General features: G+C 54.0%; 1 protein-coding gene across 2 annotated transcripts in view; it reads left to right on the forward strand.

The window, feature by feature from the left end:
• The first annotated feature begins 3,902 nt into the window (after nucleotides 1-3,902).
• The window catches only part of LOC133341497 (cullin-9-like), a 36,517-nt gene continuing 21,391 nt past the window's right edge, over nucleotides 3,903-19,028 (forward strand). Inside the window, exons 1-15 of one of the 2 annotated variants that reach the window (XM_061550182.1) lie at nucleotides 3,903-4,041; nucleotides 6,169-6,524; nucleotides 8,139-8,436; nucleotides 9,371-9,525; nucleotides 9,656-9,904; nucleotides 10,009-10,380; nucleotides 10,979-11,177; nucleotides 11,724-11,938; nucleotides 12,373-13,284; nucleotides 14,328-14,560; nucleotides 14,816-15,006; nucleotides 16,203-16,452; nucleotides 17,386-17,482; nucleotides 17,627-17,854; nucleotides 18,783-18,873. In XM_061550182.1, coding sequence (XP_061406166.1) covers nucleotides 6,171-6,524; nucleotides 8,139-8,436; nucleotides 9,371-9,525; nucleotides 9,656-9,904; nucleotides 10,009-10,380; nucleotides 10,979-11,177; nucleotides 11,724-11,938; nucleotides 12,373-13,284; nucleotides 14,328-14,560; nucleotides 14,816-15,006; nucleotides 16,203-16,452; nucleotides 17,386-17,482; nucleotides 17,627-17,854; nucleotides 18,783-18,873 — 3,844 coding nt within the window. In that variant the 5' untranslated portion in view covers nucleotides 3,903-4,041; nucleotides 6,169-6,170. Of the gene's footprint in view, nucleotides 4,042-4,689; nucleotides 4,713-6,168; nucleotides 6,525-8,138; nucleotides 8,437-9,370; nucleotides 9,526-9,655; nucleotides 9,905-10,008; nucleotides 10,381-10,978; nucleotides 11,178-11,723; nucleotides 11,939-12,372; nucleotides 13,285-14,327; nucleotides 14,561-14,815; nucleotides 15,007-16,202; nucleotides 16,453-17,385; nucleotides 17,483-17,626; nucleotides 17,855-18,782; nucleotides 18,874-19,028 lie in introns of those variants that run through there. The other variant, XM_061550183.1, reaches the window with a different exon arrangement.

Raw genomic sequence — 19,028 nt, forward strand, 5'->3', positions numbered from 1 at the left:
AAATGACGTCACGCGATTTTGGACGATTTTTGACCCCCCCCCCCCCCTTGTCACACGGCGTCACAAAAAGTAAGACCCCTCCCCCCCTCAAATATGACGTCACAAAGCTCTGCCCCCCCCCCAAACCATATTTCTATTTTGAAAATAAAACATGCTTCAATTCGCTTCAAACTATTGTCATTGTCGTGCGTATTTAATGTGGCATTGCACTGTGATGTTGTAGGGGTGTTATAACAATTAGTGTTATAACAATTCAATATTTATTTTCTTGGTTCTTTCGGTAAAGTCACATAGAAGGGAAATAATAAAACAATAACAATTCTCACGAAGCAATCATCATCAGGTGTGAAATTCACACCTGAAGATGATTGCTTGTGTTGCAGTTGAAAAGTCGTGAGAATTTTTATTGTTTTATATTTATATGATTTTATTATTTCCCTTCTACGTGACTTTACCGAAAGAACCAAGAATATGAATCCCTGCAGTCACGAAAGCTTTAAATCAAAAATTCTATATTTATTTAAAGTTTCGCATTTTTAATGTGACGTCACATTTCTCAAACCCCCCCCCCCTCCCTCGTCACACATCGTCACGAATGTCTGACCCACCCCCCAAGGTGCGTGACGTCATTTATGGACGGCCCCTATCGGTCACAAACGTTCCCGCCGCATGTGGCCCTAGTTGACGGAGGGGAGCTTTCTGGCTTCCTGCATGAGAGGCAGATAAACGAGACGTGTGATGTCCTCGTGGGTGGAGACTGGGGCACCACGAGGTGCCCGTTGTCTGTGTTGAGATCAGAGAGACACTCGCCTCCACACGTTCTCTAGAACAGGGGTCGGGCTCGTTAAGGACTGCAGTGCGGCTCTTGAAATTCGAAAAAAATGGCTCTTGTTGTTTTGGTTGCCTACCCCTGACCGTGGAAGTCCAGTTTACCATGGGAGTCCAGTTTACCATGGGAGTCCAGTTTACCATGGGAGTCCAGTTCACCATGGGAGTCCAGTTTACCATGGGAGTCCAGTTTACCATGGAAGTCCAGTTTAGCATGGGAGTCCAGTTCACCATGGGAGTCCAGTTCACCATGGGAGTCCAGTTTAGCATGGGAGTCCAGTTTACCATGGGAGTACAGTTTAGCATGAGCATGCGGCTCTTTAAGGACCGCCTCGTATTCACCACACGCATTGCGGTTCTTGAAATTCGAAAAAAAATGGCTCTTGCTATTTTGGTTGCCGACCCCTGATCGTGGAAGTACAGTTTAACATGGGAGTCCAGTTTACCATGGAAGTCCAGTTTAGCATGGGAGTCCAGTTCACCATGGGAGTCCAGTTCACCATGGGAGTCCAGTTTAGCATGGGAGTCCAGTTCACCATGGGAGTCCAGTTTAGCATGGGAGTCCAGTTTACCATGGGAGTACAGTTTAGCATGAGCATGCGGCTCTTTAAGGACCGCCTCGTATTCACCACACGCATTGCGGTTCTTGAAATTCGAAAAAGAATGGCTCTTGCTATTTTGGTTGCCGACCCCTGCTCGTGGAAGTACAGTTTACCATGGGAGTCTAGTTTACCATGGAAGTCCAGTTTAGCATGGGAGTCCAGTTCACCATGGGAGTCCAGTTCACCATGGGAGTCCAGTTTAGCATGGGAGTCCAGTTCACCATGGGAGTCCAGTTTAGCATGGGAGTCCAGTTTACCATGGGAGTACAGTTTAGCATGAGCATGCGGCTCTTTAAGGACCGCCTCGTATTCACCACACGCATTGCGGTTCTTGAAATTCGAAAAAGAATGGCTCTTGCTATTTTGGTTGCCGACCCCTGATCGTGGAAGTACAGTTTACCATGGGAGTCGAGTTCACCATGGGAGTCCAGTTCACCATGGGAGTCCAGTTCACCATGGGAGTCCAGTTTACCGTGGGAGCCAGTTTAGCATGAGCAGGGGTCGGCAATTTTCCGCATCGTTAAGGACCGCCTCGTATTCACGTGCAGTGCGGCTCTTGAAATTCGAAAAAAAAACGTGTCTTGCTGTTTTGGCTGCCTACTACCCCTGCTCTCGACGTCGTGGAACACATGGATTGCCATTGCCCTGATCCTCCAGTCAGCCGAGGCGTGCGAGACTCATAATTGCATTCCCCCGATGCCAATCCAATCCACTGCTGGATGAGGGCAGCCTCCCCTACCGTGTGGGCAGTGTCGGTAATTTGACCAAACGTCACCACGCTGTTCCTGCGGGGCGAGGGGTGCAGAACTGTCCACGTCAACACAGGCGCCGGGCGACGTCCGTGAACCATTCTTGTGTCGTATTGGAGATCATCTTTCAGATTCAGCCCGATGAGCGAGATGAAACGAGAATAGAATCGGCGGTCGTCACGAGTGACATTTTAATTTGTTTGGCCGTGTTGGGTGGTGGGGGGGTCTCACAACGAAAAAAAAATGCCATTTCATTTCCTGACCAAACCCAAACATTAGACCATGAGTCACAGTAGTCGCGTGCTAAGAGCTTGTGCTTGGTTGCATTTCAACACGTCGGATTTCGCGACCAATATAATCCATAATAGAGGGGTTTTTTTGGGGCTCAGATCGCGTAAATATATAAATGTGTCGTTAAAACCCACCGGTGTGCTGTACTAGTGACGAATTGGCACGTTCTGTTTACGTGGCAACACTTACTAGTTGGCTGTGCCGGGTGGTGGCGGGTTTTAACGACACATTTATATATTTACGCGATCTAACACAAAAAAGAACCCCTCTATCTTGGTGACATTGTCTGCTGGTGAGATATTTTGTACGACTTTGAGAGGAGATCTAGCGACATCTACCGACTCGTTGTGGGCCCACCCCAAACGAAATTCGGCCACGCCGGTCTATTCTCGCTTCTTGTTGTGATATAAAACCCTCAAACGTCCGACAAGAAAAGCCCAAATACACGGATGAGGATGAGGTATCTTGGTTAGAATATGAATAATAACGATATCCGTGCAAACGGAACTATCTTGTCGGGTGGTGGAGGGAAAATTACAATAACTTTGCCATGAAAGCCACCACCGCGTGGCCTGACCCAAAATTCAATGTCGGGTTCGTTTGGCAAGTTACAGGATGGCAAGTGACTGAGAAAGCCCCGTGGGTGAGGAGGGTGAGGAGGGGTGAGGAGGGGTGAGGAGAGGTGAGGAGGGTGAGGAGAGGTGAGGAGGGTGTGGAGGGTGAGGGGTGAGGAGGGTGAGGAGGGGTGAGGAGGGGTGAGGAGGGTGAGGGGTGAGGAGGGTGAGGGGTGAGGAGGATGAGGGGTGAGGAGGGTGAGGAGAGGTGAGGAGGGTGAGGAGGGTGTGGAGGGTGAGGGGTGAGGAGGGTGAGGAGGGTGAGGGGTGAGGAGGATGAGGGGTGAGGAGGGTGAGGAGAGGTGAGGAGGGTGAGGAGGGTGTGGAGGGTGAGGGGTGAGGAGGGTGAGGGGTGAGGAGGATGAGGGGTGAGGAGGGTGAGGAGAGGTGAGGAGGGTGAGGGGTGAGGAGGGTGAGGAGGGTGAGGGGTGAGGAGGGTGAGGGGTGAGGAGAGGTGAGGAGGATGTGGAGGGTGAGGGGTGAGGAGGGAGTGGAGGGTGAGGGGTGAGGAGGGTGAGGGGTGAGGAGGGTGAGGGGTGAGGAGGGTGAGGGGTGAGGAGGGTGAGGAGGGTGAGGGGTGAGGAGGGTGAGGAGGGTGAGGGGTGAGGAGGGAGTGGAGGGTGAGGGGTGTGGAGGGTGAGGAGGGTGAGGAGGGTGAGGGGTGAGGAGGGTGAGGGGTGAGGAGGGTGAGGAGGGGTGTGGAGGGGTGAGTAGGGTGAGGGGTGAGGAGGGGTGAGGGGTGAGGAGGGGTGAGGAGTGTGGAGGGGTGAGGAAGCTTTATAGCCCCCCCTAGTGGCTTGTCACAGCCGGGCCCACATCGTGAAGGAGGCAGCAGCGACACCTCCTCCACCACCACCTCCACCAGCACCGCCGCCTCCTCCCAGGGGCTTCCCCAGCGCGCGCCGGGGCCCGAGGGGCGCGGACGGGGCCCGAGCGAGTCGCGGCGAAGGGTCCCTGGTGGGTCGGGGGAGGGTGGCAGGGGGCGATGCGCGGCGGTCAGGGCCCCGGGCCCCCTCGTGTGGGGTGCCCGGGGTTTGGTGGTTTTGGCGGCCCCGGGGCTCCCCCCGATGTGCGCCAGGCTTGGTGTTGGGTCCGTGCTGCGTGGGCCGCGTGGGCCCGGGTCGGGGAGTGGGGCCCGGGTCGGGGAGTGGGGCCCGGGTCGGGGAGTGGGGCCCGGGTCGGCTCGGGATTGAGCCCCGTCTTCCACGTGGGCCGTGTGAATGTGCTTAGGCCGCCTGTGCAGGGCTGGGGTTGCCAGGCCGGTGTTTGGGCCCTTCGGTACGCGGTTGGCCTCGGGTTCCGTGTGGGCTATGGGCCATATCCATGTGGTTAGACCGTGTGGAAAGGGGGGCGGGGGGGGGGGCGTGTATATTGTAGTAAGTGGAGATCGACCCGTGGGCTCGAGTGGTTGGGTCTGCCCGGGCGGCCGGCGGTGTGGGGGCCCTCGACTGCAACCCAAGAATCTCGGTGCTGCTGCTGCTCTGGAGTGGGAGAGGGGTTTGAACCAGGACCCCCCCTCACCCCGGGACCCCCCTGTGACCCTCATGAATAGAGGCCTCGGGCCCCCCACTTTGTACTTACGAGAGCTGAGGGCCTGGTCCGGGGCCCCGTGGCCTCGCCGCTCTAGGGTGAGGTTGGAGCCCGGGGGGTTTTGTGGTGGAGCGTGTTGGCTCATTTGTGTCATCAGGTGCGAAAGATGTTGCTACCCCAGGCACATTAAGGCCGTATACATCTCGTTGTGGCTGTGGTTGTTACTAAATCACGAGCCACTAATTTAAGTCTACCAGCGGCCAGGAACACAGCACGCCACATCCAGTACTGTATACCGTGTTGTTATTGCTGTGGCTGCTAGTCATGTGCCAGTGAGGTTTCAATGTAAGCGTTGGGTGTGATAGTCGTGGCTTCTAGGGTTCCGATGAAGATGCTGGATGACAGACTAACTGGAGCGCTATTGTTGGGTTCTGATGTGGGTGCATGGTGTGAAGGTACCATTCGCTATTGACTGGGTGCTCGGGCATCATGTGTTCCTGTGCTGGGTGCTGGGGTACTGGCTGAGATGCTGGGTACTGGTGTTCTGCTGTGGGTGCTGCTGCGTATGAGAGTACTAGTACTAGGCCTCGGCAAGGTAAGGTAATTTACCCTTTTTACCGGGTAAAGGTAAAGAGTAAGGGTGTCGACATGCCAAGGGGTAAGGTAAAGGGTCGGGTAAAGGTAGCGCAAAGTATTACCCGGTAAACACGGTGCCTTGTTTACCGCTAAAAGCTCCGTGGCGCAGTCCGTGGTCTACATTTAATAAGTAATATTAAAACAAACTTTATTTAAAACACGCTTTTATTAAATGTACTAGTAATGGCAGAACTCCACGACTTCAGGAAGTGGCCCCGAAGCTTGCCACAATGTAAGGGACCGTGGCCAATTACAGCCAACGTGAGTTGAGCGTGGACAATTAGACCCAAGCCGAAACATAACATATAAAAGAATGTTTAAAAACATTTTTTATGATAGAATATAGTATTGTCATCAGTATGACCTAAGTATACCAAGTTTGCAGTCGATACCACATTAGGAAGTGGGTAAAAATTGAGTTTCAAGATTTGAGGATACAAAAACAATAACGACAACAACATACCGAGTGAGTTAAAAGAAAGCGTGTAAAATTGGAATCATCGAGAGTATGCTATATGATTAAAGCGCTCTACCTGGCATTTACCGTTATAAACCTTGTCCATGTGTAGTAGTACCCCAGCAATTACCCTGTAATCGGGTCATTTGTATGGGGTAAGGGTAAAAGGTAGGGTAAAGGTAGGCTCGTTGCTTTTTACCTTTTACCTTACCTGCTAAAGGGTAAAAGGTAGGGTGATTGTATTGTGGTAAGGTAAAAGGTAGGGTAAAGGTAGGCTTTTTTAACTTTTACCTTACCTTGCCGAGGCCTATGTACTACTGTGTACTAATATATTGTGCTGGGTGTAAGCTCTGAGCACGCTGCTGGACCAGGTTGTGTTGGGTGAGGCCAATGCCTGCCACAGGAATATGAATGTGTGTGTGCCGTGACCACTGCTGCGTGGCCGGGTCCGGTGGATGCAGAGATGGCGGAGAGAAGTCAAGGCAAGCTGGTGGTGCAGTTGGCCCGCGGGGTGCAGGCATGGCCTGCCGAGCTCCTGCGCCAGCGCCGCACACTGGAAGGCGGCCCCGACTACCTCATCCGCTGGACGGTCTCCACTGCGGACGAGGCGGGCGGCGGCGGCGCTGGGGGGTCACCCGCGGCAGGGGTGGTCGCCGCCACTGCCTGGAGCTCGACCGGCGACGCCGCCGGCAAGGCCGAGAACATTCTCATGTGGATGAGCGAGGAGGACGTGCGCGCGTGTTGTGGTGCTCTCTTGCGCAAGCACAAACCCGAAGGAAGTGAACGTGGTGGCACCCATCTCCTCCAGCAGAGCTCGGTAGGATCGCCGCACTCCTCGCCACCCAGGGCGTCACTTCTCGCTTGATGTTTCCGGGTATTGTTAGACTGGCGTAGGTGACAGGCGACTAGTCATAGCCACAGCCATCGCTGGATGCGGTGCGTCACGTGTAGAGATATTTTCCGGGTCGCCAACCCAAGCAGACTTTGCTGAAATGTATCTCTGTACTCCACCAACTGAATGTCGTGCAAGGGAAATCGGGGAAGGGGTTTCCGAAATCCCTGTCTGACATGACTGGCTGGCCGGAAAACCATTGCACTCTAATAAAAAATATTCTGAGCCTGGCACGATGGGCTTGCACTGCTGCCTTCCAGCACTTAGTGCACGGATTCGTCGAGTGGGTGAGGTGATGTCTCTTGGTAGAGCCGCAGGTTTGGACATCTTGGCGACGTGGCCAAGCGGTAGCGCGTTCGCTGCTTGTTGGAGAGGTTCGCCGGTTCCACTCAACATGCCGCCCTGCTTAATAGTGCGTGTTTATTAACCGTAATTACAACGGGCGTCTGGACATTAAAGATCCAGTGAAGAAGAGTAGGCCATGTTGTGTCGGCATTTCCACAAAGCAGAAATCGTCGCCCCATATTGGCAGACTAATACCTCAGGTCACTCTTGCAAATAATTCTGCTGCTCTATTGAGTTTTTCACCTGGTTAAACGAAATAAACTTGAAACACCACCAACACCACTCCACTCACACCACCAAAACTCACAATACCAAAAAACGGAACCAACACTCAAACCACCAACAAAAGCAAAGATCCCCCGTATAGCCTTTGAGAAATTGTTCTTAGCCGGCATGGCACATGATGGGGTAGATGGCCAACACCACGCCCGGTCACCTTTTTCTCCCCATTGCTGATATTTGCACACACCACCATTCGCTCATTCACTCGCGTTTGCTCGTTCACACTTGAGCCAAGTGGCATTGGTAGAGGTTGGTTTCCATGTCCCCAACATCCCACTCAGCTGACACCAGCAGCACCGCTCATTGAGCAGCGGTCATCGTTTTCTTAGTGTCGGCACAGCGAGGCCTACCGTCAAGGCAGACCCTGCACCTCGCCTGTTTTTCCTACTGGGTCGACTGCACCCGACTCGGCTGAAGATACCTGGGACAAAGATCCTCCATATAGCCTTAACAGACCGTTGGGTCAAGCGCCGTTAGCGAGAACCTATAAAAGCTGGCACGGCACATGAGGGGGTGGGTTGCCAGCACCATAATCGGCCGCCTTTGTCTCTCCAGTCTTGATGTATACACAGTGCTCCATGTACTTAAGGCCAACATTTTCAAAAATCTCAAAAATATATTGCAAATTACTTGATGGGCATAACCCATACCAACCATCGCCCCCTACTGGTAATAATCGGGCTCTACTAAATGCCTGTGCTGACTCACCTTGTGCTACACGGGGACAGCTGCCACTGAGTTGCTGAAGTATTTAAGCAGTGCCATCGAAATACGATATTTATTGTTAGGATTATTATCAATCGTGGTTGTGCGCCTCCAGAGGGGATGTTGGCGTGCTCCATAGAGGGTGGTAGAGGTGTGCTGGAGCTGTTACAGCGGCAGTGATGATGATTGTGGTGTCTCCATCTGCAGAGCGTTGATGCCGACAGTGACCTGGAGGAGCGGGAGTTCTCTTCGATGCGCAGCGACGTCATCCAGCTGGTCAGCCGTGCACGGCGGCAGGTGGAGAGGACCTTGGGCCCCGAAGCCACGCGCAACATCTCGCACATCATCCACGTGCTGAGCGCCTACGCCAGCATCGGGCCGCTGGCGCCCGTCTTCAAGGAGGCCGGCGCCCTGGACTTGCTCATGGAGCTGCTGTGCAACAAAGAAATGCAGACTCGTCGCAGCGCCGGCAGAATGTTGCGCGCTCTCGCCTCGCATGACGCAGGTACGCTCGGCCGCCTGCACAGGCCGCACACGAGCCCTTGCGTGGTTTGTACGTTTCGTGTGGCCCCGGCGGATTTTGCCCTTGCCAAGCTGATAAGAAAATCCAACTATTAAAGGGGGTATGGAGATGCCAACGGTGCAGGGCATGAATAGAGGAAGGCTGAGGGTGACATGGTAGGATGTAATGGAAAGATATGTATAGGAAAATAGATGAAGTGGTTTCCTGCTCAAATGAGGATTGAGGCATTGGTGATCATCATCCGTTTACAGCCCTGAGCCAGTGGTAGAATATGCACGTTCCTTTGTTGAGGGCGAATCTGTCCAGAGGACAACCACTTCTTCTTGGTTCTTTCGGTAAAGTCACGTAGAAGGGAAGTAATAAAATAATAAAAATAAAACATAATAAAACAATTCTCACGACGTTTCGGCCACAACGCAAGCAGCCGTCCTCAGGTGTTTCGGCCACAACGCAAGCAGCCGTCCTCAGGTGAGGACGGCTGCTTGCGTTGTGGCCGAAACGTCGTGAGAATTGTTTTATTATGTTTTATTTTTATTATTTTATTACTTCCCTTCTACGTGACTTTACCGAAAGAACCAAGAAGATGAATCCCTGCAGTCACGAAAGCTTTAAATCGAAAGGACAACCACTGTTGACTTCTTTACAATGTGGTACTCGAAAGAACCAAGAAGATGAATGTGGTACTCGTGTTATCAGCCCTGGAGAGATGATAGGCTGAGTCAACCCCCCCCCAACCAGGATTGGAACTCGCAGCTTTCTGATGGAGAGCCACTCGTTCTACCGCCGAGCCACCTGGCCGGTACAAGAGGGTCACGGAATAGAATTTCCTGGAGAAAGGAAATCCGACCTGCGTCAAAATAAACCTAAAAATAAAACACCACGCGGTTGATGGGTCTGTTGGGTTTTGCTGGCGCAGGCAGCCGGGCGTACGTGCTGCTCTCGCTGAGCCAACAGGATGGCATCGAGCAGCGCATGGACTTCGACAACCGCTTCACGCTGCTGGAGCTGTTTGCCGAGACAACCTCTTCCGAGGAGCACGGCATGAGCTTCGAAGGCATCCACCTTCCTCAGGTGAAATGAGCAGATTGCCGCGAGTATGCGTGTTTTGTGCACGCCACCCCGGGCCCGTTGTGTCGTGCGACGCGACTCCAGGAGATGGCACCGTGTGCGACCGTGCATTTGTTGGTGCACACGCGCGCAGATTCCAGGGCGATTGCTGTTCTCGCTGGTGAAGCGCTACCTGTGCGTGACGTCGCTGGCCGACGCTCTGAGCAACACGGATGGAGCTGGGGTGGGGTCTGGAAGGGGCCCGAGTGAGTCCAGCCGACTGCAGCGCGAGTTTGACTTCTGTATGGCGATGGCCAATCTCATAACGGAGCTGGCACGCATTTTGGGCTGGGACCGCCAAGAACCTGAGAACCAGCAGCACGGCACCATCGCCACCCCTGCGGTAACTTTTCCTTTTCTCCACTCGGCTGTGCTGCTCGTATCGGTTTTGCATGCCCGGTGGCTCTTGATGACATTGACGCACTTGTTCCATCTCCCCTCCTACAGACTCCAAGCCGGCATTCTATATTCCAGGCCTCGGCGGACAGCAATGTTTCCGCTCCGGCCACCACTCCTCCGGATTCCAGTGGCGCGTCTGTCGGAGCCCTCAGCTCCTTCGCTCCGGTCCCCCGTGTCGGTGGCTCCGGCTCGGCCGGCGGCAGCAGCGCCACCGCCACCGCTAACGGCAGCGCCGCCAAGCAGGCAAAGCTGGCGCTGCGACAGCCGGACGACTTTCCGAGACGCGCAGATTACGGCGAGTCTGTGCAGGCGCAGCTCCGCGTGGGGATGCGCGTGCTCATGCTGGAGGACTACGAGAAGGTATCGGCCGGCGACAAGGGAGAGGTGCGCTGCGTCAACAAGGGCTACCCGCCCGTGCAGGTGAGCGGCGCCATCGGCCGACCATCGGCGCAGGCTAAATGGCCAGTGCTTGGCTGTTGTAGCTACTAACGCTATCGGATAATTGCTCAAAGTAGCCGTACTCTAAATGCTAGCTGTACCGTTGGTATTTGTTCTCCTTTGCTGCCCCCATGGTCTGGAACTCCCCTCCTCCATCCATCTGTGCAGCTGAAGGCTCAAGACCCTCCTTTTTTCATCCGCCATTAACCACCTGCCTCTTACGATTGTATAAAATGCGCAATGTTTATTAACAGCTTATTGTTTAACACGTAGGCTTTCGCAACCAATATTATTCATAATAAAAGTTTTTGGGTTAGATCGCGTAAGTATACATTTATCGTAATCCTCTACCACCCGACACGGCTAGTAAAGTACATAGCCAACCGTGCTAATCGGTGGTGCGGGGGAAGGACAACAAACTCAACACAAAACAAAATTCGGCCACATTTATATGCCGTACAAATCCATGTTGTGTTCTATGCTCAATGCTTTAAAAGTTGCGTTTCATCCCCGTGTGTTGGCAGATGTTGCTCACTATCCCACCGCCCCGTCCGCACACACCCCTGCACCTGGCACACAGGTGTACTGGGACTCGATGCAGGCCACGTACTGGGTGAACTGGAACATGGTGGCTATCATGCCGGACGAGAGCCCCACAGAGTGTGGCACCACCCCCACCGTCCAGGTGGCAGCGGCGGCGGCCCCACGGACCGCGGCCATCCCCACCCCAACCCAGAACCTCTTCCCAAGCCCCCCCCCACTTGCCACACCCAACTCGGGTGAGACATGCACATTCAAATTAAGGTAATTCACAGCAATTTGGGCAGCAGGGGGCGATGCATTGGTAACACTCGTGCCTCGCAACAAGAAGGACCTTCCAACTTGGGGTCCTTTTCTGTGTGCAGTTTGTGTGTTTCCCCGTCTGTTTAGCATGGGTTTGCTATGAGTTCTCCGGGTTCCCCTGTGCAGCTAAGAAAACACATACAGTGTAACTGATATTGGCCAAAACATCTGAATGCTGAAAAGATATGCATGTTACTTATAGCTACGCTGACTGCGAAAACTGGACAGGGCCCTTCTTGATAAAGACGTGTGTCTCGGTGAAGTTTCCTGAGTAAACAAGCAGAAAAATTAATAATAGCATTAATCACAGTGCTATATCAAAACTGTTACTCCAGTAGTGGGCAGTGGCTGAGAGGTCAGAGCTCTGGGCACGTTTACATTGAGTCGTCGGTGCTTATCAATATTGATGACAAATCTTAGTTGCTCCAGTGTGCAGTGTGTGACGGAGATGCGGGTGGTTCTGGCGTGTCCCTCTTCCACAGAGCCCGCAAAGATGCCGGGCCGCCCGCTCGCGGGGTTGTACGCGTTTCCGTACCTGTGGGAGGCCTCGGGTGGGCCGGAGCGCTGGGACGGGCCCGAGGAAGGGTCCTCGTTGGGCCGCACGCACTGGTGGGAGCTGCACTTCTTCCTGCGCAAACTCGAGGGCGGGCAGCAGGACAAGGCCTGCGACATCATCCGGGACGCCACAGGGCTTCCCGTCAGTGACCCCCGTGCCCCCCCCCCTCCACACTGCATCGTGGTTACTCTGTGCCATCTGCCATAATGTGCCTAGGCTGTGAAGCGGGGCGGTGACATCGCCTGCACATTTGCCACTTTTTGCAAAGGTTCGCGATTTGAATTAGGCAGGCCGCCATGGTTTGCACGGCGGTTGTGTAATAATAATTGCTCCCATTGCACATTAAAGATCTGGCGACATCATTCAAAGAAGAGTAAAATTACTCACAAAATACTTGATTGGCAAACGCATAGCAATCGTCTCCCTCTACTCCGAAAATGTAGTAATGATGCTGAGAATCCTTAAGACTCGTTTAGGCTACCCTGGGTCATTATCGTGGCCACTTTGGTGAGGGTGGTGATGTGAAAATGCCAGCATTCCTCCTGATCTTCATGTGCACACTCTGCCACCTGCAGGTGTTCAGTATGGATGACGCCTCGCTGGCAGGTCTCTCGGTTGACCCCGAGCTGGCGCTGCGCCTGCTGCGCCATCTACTGCAGGCCGAGCCGCCCTTCCGCCAGGACCTACGGAGCTCCAGCCTCTACCGCAGGTTTTCTTCCGAGCTCGACGATCTGCAACATGTGGCGACTTCTCGGCAAACCACAACCATCTTCGGCCAAAGTGATGCATGCAAGAGCGAGCCCGCATCCTCCCTTCAGCAGCCGTCGTCGTCATCTTCGCTGTCATCGTCGTCCTTGTCTAAGAAACCCAAGAAGGAAGAGGAGGCCAATAACGCCTCCTCGTCTTCGCCGGGCTCCCCGGCCCTCGTCAAGATCGACGCGAGGGGTGCGGGAGCTGTCGATGCGGTTGCCGATCCGGAGGGGGTGCAGGAGAGGCTTCGTGAGTTTGAAGCGTTCCGCAAGGTGCCGTCGGGCGAAGGCGGCTTGACATGGGCGGCACGCGTGCTATGCGCGCTCACGGTCTGGAAGCTGGCGAGCCGGGCGCCCAGCGACCGTGCGCTCAAGGTGGCCGCCCTGCAGACGGCGGTCACCGTGCTGGAGGAGCGCACGCAGGCTCCTGCTGCCGGCGCTGAAGACAAGGCCGGCAGCGACGGTGAAGAGCAGCGGTCGAACAAAGAGGGCCGGCAACGCCCTCGCACGCCGCCGGGGACCGAGGGCCTCAAGCCGCTAATGCAGGCGGTGGTGCGGGAATTGGAGTTGACGGTCGAGGACGTGGGCCCCGTTTACTGGGCCCTGCGTGTGGTGCGCGCCGTGCTGGTGCGGCCGGAGTGCTGCCCAGCGTTTGTGGAGGAGGGAGGAGTGGCGGCGCTGCTGGCATGCATGAGCACGCACGCCGACACGCTGGCCATCCTGCACCTCGCATTCACCGTGAGTAGGCGTGCGAGAGCCGTTGAGTAATCCGTCAACGTTTATATTTAACACTCGGGATGTTATCCTCTGTGCGTGCTTCTCTCACAAATTGGCAGAAGCAATTCTATTGGCCTCTATGTAACCAAAGCTGGGACCACATTTTGTGACTCTCTGGAATTATATAGAACTCTGAAAACCACTCGATTACACTTGAAAACATTATGCGGGTTGCCGAACATCTGTACTTGTGAAAGTCATAAAGTATTTTTACTCGGGAGCTGGTTTGCTTATGAGCTGCTCCCCACTCATCGAGAGTCGGTGAATTTATGCCCATGTGACCGCAACGTGTCGGAAACAATGAAAACAGACGACACGCTCCACATCATCACCCCCATTATATGTACGCAAATAAGCACATCGTTAGAGCCTAGTTAACATATGTTTTGTAATAGCCATCATCTTGCTTTTTCTGTGTTACCCCTGCTCCCATTAACCTCGATAATTGACGGAAGAAGTGAAGAGAATTCTCCCCACATCAGTCCCATCAACCACACGGCAGCAGCATTGGTCTAACTGATTCAAACTTTGCACCAGTTTCTCAATGTTCAGTGTCTCTTTAGCAGAGCTGGTACGTTGTGTTATAACGTACACCAATTTTGTACGTGGAGGTACAGAGGTGGGAAGGAGGCACATTATCTGCCCAATGTGTTACTTATTCTCTTACGTAATGATCTCTCATAAAACTCCCCCACGCGACACAGCCAAACAAATATAATTGTCTAGTGTACAAGCGTTTAGCGATGCGCTCGCTTGCCGGCCGGTGAGTTTTGATGTCTGACGACGAGTTACCCTTGAAAAAGCGTCTTAGCTCAATGGGCTTTACTCGGGAAACAAACTTCCGATTCTGAGACTGCTGAACAATCCTCACAGCCAACTTCAACTCTTGGTCCACGTGAAAGTGCTGGGGGGTGTATGGTGCCATTTGCTGGGTTGTTGGCTTGTTGATGCCACGCCCGTGGCTGATGAGATGCTGTCTCCTCCCGTGTCACTCCCCCCTCCAGTGCCTGCATCTCGTGCTTGGTGTGGAGCTGCCCGAACCCTTGACCCAGGACAATATTGGGGGTCGCGGGGTCGTCAAGGCAGTGGCTAACGGGTCGGCGGGGAGCCGGAGGGGAAGTGAGTCGGACTGGACGGCCGCACGCGAGGCCCTGTTCAGCCTGGCCACGTCCGACCCCATGGACAGCCCCTTTGCCGCCATCGTGGAGGGCCTGGAGAAGATCATGTCCTCACCAGGGTCAGTAAGGGATGCGAGTGGGTGGCACCGTGTGAGAGAATGAGTGGGTCAGTGAGTGACCCTGTGTAGGTGAGTGAGTGGGCACTGTGTAGGTGAGTGAGTGACACAGGGCAAGTGAGAGATCCTATGTGGGTGAGTGAGTTAGGTGTGAGTGAGATGCCTCGCGTGCGTGCTTGCATGAGTGAGTGACCCAACGTGTGAGTGTGGACCCCCTGCGAGTAGCAGTACGATGATTTTCTTTTGGTGCGCGCGCAGGAATAACAGCGCGGCGAGCGAGGCGCTGCAGCTTGTGTTGGGCCTCAGCGAGGTTCACCAGGGCGTCGCGAAACACCTGGGGCACTGCGGCATGTCGCGACTGCTCGTCAGCTGCAAAAAGAAGGTGTTGTCCATCGACCAGTGGGGCCGCTTCCTGGAGATGCTGGGCCTGTACATGGCCGTCGGAGGGGGTGAGCGACCACACCCACCGTTCAAACTGGAGAAGCCGGAGGAAACCCACGCACAAACTGGGGAGAACACACAAACTCACGGCACGCAGAGAAGTGCCCTCCCAGCGTCTCTTCCCAAGCTCTTCGAGAAGCAATCCTGCTCGATTCGGGAACCGCATTAAATCTTGCCAATTACAACTTTGATGGTGCTGTTTATTGCCGTCCTCTTGACATTTTCGGGCCATTGCTCAGCAACTGTGTAAAAAAAGATAGTTTTTTGGTTAGATCGCATAAGTATAAATGTGTCGTTAACCCGCAACCACCCGAGACGGCCAATTATTAAGGTTTGTCACGTAAACAAAATGTGCCATTTAATTAATACTGCAGCCCACCGGTGTGTTGGAGAGTAAATCCACAACAATGACAAATTTGAGTACGACGTTTCGCTGGCAATTACATTCAGCATCATCAGGCGATTTCACCAAAGCCTGCATGTCAAACTGTAAAAAAATATATAGAATCCCGCTTTTGTATGGATGTGTGTACACGTACATGTGTGTGCATGCGTGTGTGCATGCGTGTGTGTATGCATGCGTGTTTGTCTTTGTGTGCCATGGTGAGCGGTAGCGTAGTGGTTAGCACCAGAGGCGTAGCTAGGGGGGGCAGGGGGGTACATATGTCCCCGGGCGCCAAAATGAGGCTTACAACGTTACGTTATAACTTATTGCGGCGGGCGCGGCAGCCTGAAACTACTGCACAAATCGACACCTCAACCTAAAAGTTTATATATCCCGCCACACACAGCCTACATGTCATGTAATTACATTTTGGTATGTGATTAAACGGGGGGGGGGGGGGGGGGAGCGCCAATTTTATAGTTCGTCCCCGGGCGCAAAATATCCTAGCTACGCCACTGGTTAGCGCACTGCGCTACGAACCCGGTGACCCAAGTTAGATCACCCCCCGCTCACAGACAACACCATTGATGATTATTTAAACCGGTCCTGGGCCTCCCCTATATTGACTCGGCCTCAAATGAGTACCTGGCGGGTTTGTTAACATGCCCACTAGGGAGACAAAGGTGGCCGGGCGTGGTATTAGACACCCACCTCGTGTGCCATTTCGGCCTTCATGGGTGCCTGCTGACAGCACTTGCTCCTACAGTTTAAGGCTATATGAGGGATCTTTGTGTGTGTTCGGTCATGTGGCTCGTGCAGACGTGGCGTCGGAGTTGGTGACCAAGCTGCATCGGTTGCAGCTGCCAATGCAGCTGCGGAGCAGCGAGTTGTGCCGCAACAGCCTGCTGGTGCTGGACGGCTGGCTGTCGGGCGAGACCCCGAGGTCACCCAACGACATGCAGCTCGCAGCCGTCATGGCTGCCCTGGGCGAGCCTGACGCATTCCGCAACATCCTCGCACAGATGGACGCCCTGCGCTCCGACAAGGAGTTGCAGCTCGCCGTGCTGCGGTGGGTGTGGGAAGGAGGGTGACTGCGTGTGTGTGTGGGGGTGTTGTGCTAGGAGTGGTAGTGTAGTGCTGCGCGCTGCGCTACCAACCTGGCGGTCCCAGTTCAATTCCTGCTCACGGCGAACACCGGTGACGATTATATGAACTAGTCTTGGGCCTCCCCTAGGTCGACTAAGCCTGAAATTAGTACTCTGTGTAAATGAGCCTCTCCCATAGTCTCTTGAGTTATCACCTGTCAAACCAAAATGAACTTGACATTTTATGTACAACTTTTGAAGTTGGTATCTGACTTTTGGACCTTCCAGAGTTCGTGGCTCATTCTGGCCATGTCTATTTCTGTCCCCACCGTTTTGGCGTGCGCCGTGCCACCCTTAACAGCTGCAAAGCTCTCTCGGTGGTTTGTGGCCAAGTGGACCCAGAATGCGAAAAGGGGGCATCTTTGTTTTAGTGACAATTGCCAGAGGCAAAGCGTTAGCGCTTCCAATGTCCTTGTGGCCTGTACCAGTGAATTGTGGGACAGATATGAGAAACCAGTGGGGTTATCAAATAAATAATTCACTCTCATTGACCTTGTAAGTATTGCCACCTCTGGTGGACTATAAAAAATGTGCTTTGTGGGGTGATGTGGTGTAGTGCTATGTGGTGTGATGTGGTGTAGTGCTATGTGGTGTGATGTGGTGTGAGGTGATGTGGTGTAGTGCTATGTGGTGTGATGTGGTGTAGTGCTATGTGGTGTGGTGTAGTGCTATGTGGCGTAGTGCTATGTGGTGTGATGTGGTGTGAGGTGATGTGGTATAGTGCTATGTGGTGTGATGTGGTGTAGTGCTATGTGGTGTGGTGCTATGTGGTGTGATGTGGTGTAGTGCTATGTGGTGTGGTGGTGTGCGGTGTTATGGGGGGGGGGGTCACTGTGCTGTGCGGTGTGGTCCGCTAGGATCCTGAGCCGTCTCGTGGAGCGCGACTCTCTTCCGTGGCACGAGTTTGTGGAGACGAGCCTCGCTCCCATGAACACGCACATCGGCGACAAGGAGGTACGCGCACACGCTCACGTTCGTGCGCACACACGTTCTCACACACGTGCGCACACACGTTCTCACACACGTGCACACACACGTGCTTACATGCGCATGAGAAGTCTATATCTTTGCGTCGGTGATCGCGCGTGGCGGGTGCAGGTCCAGCAGGAGTTCATCACTCTGCTCCACCGCCTGGCGGTGGACAACAAGGACAATGCGATTGTCATGTGCCAGCTGGGGCTGCGCGAGGCCATCGGCCGCTCGCTCGAACGGCACGGACTGAGCCTGCGGCTGGCGGGCGAGCTGCGCGACCTCGTCGCCGACTGTGAGAAGCACGCCGGCCTCTACCGCCGCCTCACCACCAGCATCCTGGCCGGCTGCATACAGGTCACGTGCCTACACCCACGTGCGGCACTCGCCTACAGCCTGGTCGTCTCCTAGTCGCTCTTCTATCGCCACTGCTGTGGTCGCTGTTCCTGTGAACGTCGCTTATTGAGTGCCATGTTGAGGTCTACTGGACACTGGCTGTTTCGTCACATCCACACCACGTTCAACCTCCACTGCTGGTCACAACGACACACTGACCCACTCGTCTCTCACCCACGCTCCTAATTATACACTTCCCTAATTACTCACTCACCCACTCACTCAAACCACTTCTCTTTCTACTTCTTCCCCCACACTTCTCCTCTTTGGAAATCACTTTGCCAAATCTCTTGTAATAATAATCATAACCTTGCTGCATTAAATTTAATTGTTAACTCTTGTCCAATTCAAATTTTGGGAGTGCTGTTCGGTGCTCGCTGTTTGACCGAAAGTTGCAGGGTGGATGTCTCGTTCACCGCTGAATCTCTGGACACGCAAGCAGTTAGCGCTCATTATTTAGAGGGGGCGTAGCACCACTGTTTTTAAAGACATAGTATTCACCGCAGAGAACTGTAGCGACATAACCACACACTAGGATAACTGGTGCCGAACGATGCCTCGCCCTCCGCATGGCCTTGTGGGAGCCTCGGTACCGATGAAGTTATTTTTTTTTTGTTTTTCTTTCTGATACCGTACGTCATTGGAAAGGCCCCGTTCCGAATGACGTACAGAAGAAAAATTGATGCCGTACGCATATGTCATCGGAATGGTGAAAGGTTAATAAGAAAGCAGTTGTCTGCAGAAGTGGCCCGCAGCGCATCCCGCACAGCATGTGAACGGTTCCTCATCCACCTTGTCCCGCTGGGACACTCTGCCGTGTTCCTATGAGCAGCTGTGCTTGGTCATGTGGTGGACTGCGCTCATACCCAGTTCATTTCCCACTCCTCAGATGGTGCTGGGCCAGATTGAGGAATCGCGGCGCACCCACGCGCCAATCCACATCCCCTTCTTCAACGTCTTCCTCCGCAACCTGTGCCAAGGTAACCTGAAACGCTCCCTCCCGATTGCTCCACTCCACACTCCCAGTCGCTTTCCCCCCACTCCAGATCGCCCCCCCCCATCCCACTTCCGGTCGCTCTTCCCCACTCGTGAGCGTTCCACCCCACCCTACGCTCGCTGCACCGATGAACGCCGT

The sequence above is a fragment of the Lethenteron reissneri genome, chromosome 11, assembly GCF_015708825.2.
Source record: "Lethenteron reissneri isolate LAM-NWPU_2019-01 chromosome 11, ASM1570882v1, whole genome shotgun sequence".
NCBI lineage: Eukaryota > Metazoa > Chordata > Hyperoartia > Petromyzontiformes > Petromyzontidae > Lethenteron > Lethenteron reissneri.